Source organism: Galeopterus variegatus, unplaced genomic scaffold, assembly GCF_000696425.1.
Source record: "Galeopterus variegatus unplaced genomic scaffold, G_variegatus-3.0.2 Scaffold7743, whole genome shotgun sequence".
NCBI lineage: Eukaryota > Metazoa > Chordata > Mammalia > Dermoptera > Cynocephalidae > Galeopterus > Galeopterus variegatus.
In genome coordinates this window covers 72,984-75,053 of record NW_007733854.1, presented here as the reverse complement: position 1 = coordinate 75,053, position 2,070 = coordinate 72,984, and the positions used below count along the sequence as shown (strand labels likewise).

Here is a 2,070-nt window from a genome sequence, read left to right as displayed (position 1 = left end):
GACACGGAAAAAGACAAAAGACAAAAAAAAAAACAAAGAAATAAAAACCTGAATGACTTGATCTATTTGACTTCCTCTCATGGCTTGTTTTAGCAGAGGGATGACAGCAAGGACAAGGAGTCCTTCACAGTAGCTTCCAACATCAGTCAGCCAGATGACTTGATGGGAGAAGTTACTGTTTCTGACCATCTTACACTTGTTAAGACCAACAAGTAGCTTTATCTGTAAAATGTTCTGTTTTGCTTTTCCCTCCTTCCTTACTCTGATGGCTGTCATCTTCATCCTCTTCATCTCGGTACTGAATGGGACCCTCTGAATCAGAGTCACTCTCCTTCTCTTCCTCTTCCTCCTGCAGATACTGCGGTAGTTTAGGGACGACTGAGGTAGATATCACGTCTTCACTGAATGCCGATGGGCAGGTTTGCTCTTCTTCTTCATCATCTGGACTAACACATTAACATAATTATGTTTTCTTTTCAGAAACAAAGATGGTAGCTGATTTGTAAGACAAAAGACTGAAATAACTACAGAAAAGTCCACAAATGAAATAACTTGTAATTCCCTCTCTTAACTTTAACAATCTTGCTAAGAAACTATATTAACCTAAAGGGCTCTGGGTTAAAATCCCAGCTCTACCACTTATCAGGCACTGGTGCTTTCAAGAATTTGTCTAATTTCATTCTCACAAGCTTACAGAGTTGTTATTATTCCTATTTATTGATCAGATAACTAAGGAGCAGACAGGTTAAGTAACTTAGACTACTACAAAATAAGAATGGTAGAGCTGGGATTTGCACTCTGGGCTATCTTACTCCAAGGCAAATGCTCTTAAGCACAGTGTTATACACTTCCTCACTTGTATCATATAAAACTATATACTCATGTATATAACTTTCGTGTCATCACGGAAATCTTTTCCATGGGAAAAAAATGTTATAGAAATCAGCAGGGTAAAAAATGTTCAAATTTTGTACTTTATCCCTTTGGCAGAGTATTCTTTGTACTTTAAGTTTATTCACATTTTCTGGGATTTTTTTGGTGGAGGGTGGGGGCAGCTGGCTGGCACAGGGATCGAACCCTGGACCTTGTTGTTATCAGCACCATGCTCTACCCAACTAAGATAACAGGCCAGTGCTACACTCACTCTCTTTTTTTGGCGGGGAGAGGGGGACAGCTGGCCGGTTACACTTTCTTTTGTAAGTAATTCTTTCCAATCAGATCTACCTAGAATAAAGAAGGAAAAACAAGAGGCAAGCTTTAAAGGCACTCACACTTTCAGCATTTCAATAGTGATAGGAAGTGATCTGGTCCGACCAAGGGTACTGCTGTCCTCAGAAAAGTTGTCACTGTTCTCGAAGAGCAATGAATGAGCTCTGTGAGAGCCCTCCAAAGGAGGAGTCATGGGAAGTGGGCTGGTCAGGGCCTGCTGGATCCGAACATGCAGTGGGAGTGGGGGCAGCCTAGAGGGTACATGGGGCTCCCCACAGCTCTGGTCCAATATCTTCTTAGGGACTTCCTTTTTCTGATCTTCCTGTTGGGGAACCTCCTGGGGTTGATCTAAGGAAGGTGAAAACTCAATTTCTGGCACAACTTGAAAAGTCTTAGCAGGGAATGAAGGGGACCGGGGAGGCTCTGGAGGTATATGAGTAGGCAGTGGAGGGGATGGAGAGGAAGGAGGGATTATCAGCGGTGGTTCAGAGCCCACAGAGCATGTGCTCTTCTCTCTTTGATCACTTGGTGTTTTTGTGGTGACGGTAGCAGCAGATTCCGAGGTGGGTACCAAGGTTGATGGAATGCCTCTCTTAGGTGGTAAGGGCGGGGATGGTTTTGATAACAATGTACCACTGTTTACTGCGTGGGACAGTTCAGCTGGAAAAGAGAGAGGAACACCTTAATTTAACATAGTTTTACAATGCTTTCAGGGCCAGCCCAGGGTCTAGAATTAGAGCTGAGCTTAATCTTTCAAGGAAATTATATAATGTTTTTATTTGTTAAACATAAAGTCTTTTTCTTTTTCTTTTTCTTTAAAAGATGACCGGTAAGGGGATCTTAACCCTTGACTTGGTGTTG

The 2,070-nt window shown here is 42.3% G+C and overlaps 1 protein-coding gene across 3 annotated transcripts in view; it reads right to left on the bottom strand.

Moving 5' to 3' along the window:
• The window catches only part of PHACTR4 (phosphatase and actin regulator 4), an 81,494-nt gene that overhangs the window by 14,028 nt on the left and 65,396 nt on the right, over positions 1 to 2,070 (bottom strand). For all 3 annotated transcript variants that reach the window (XM_008592292.1, XM_008592293.1, XM_008592294.1), the window contains 2 exons: positions 1,272 to 1,869; positions 262 to 446 (listed from right to left, as the gene is read on the bottom strand). In XM_008592292.1, the coding sequence (XP_008590514.1) occupies positions 262 to 446; positions 1,272 to 1,869 (783 nt within the window). The remainder of the gene's footprint in view (positions 1 to 261; positions 447 to 1,271; positions 1,870 to 2,070) is intronic.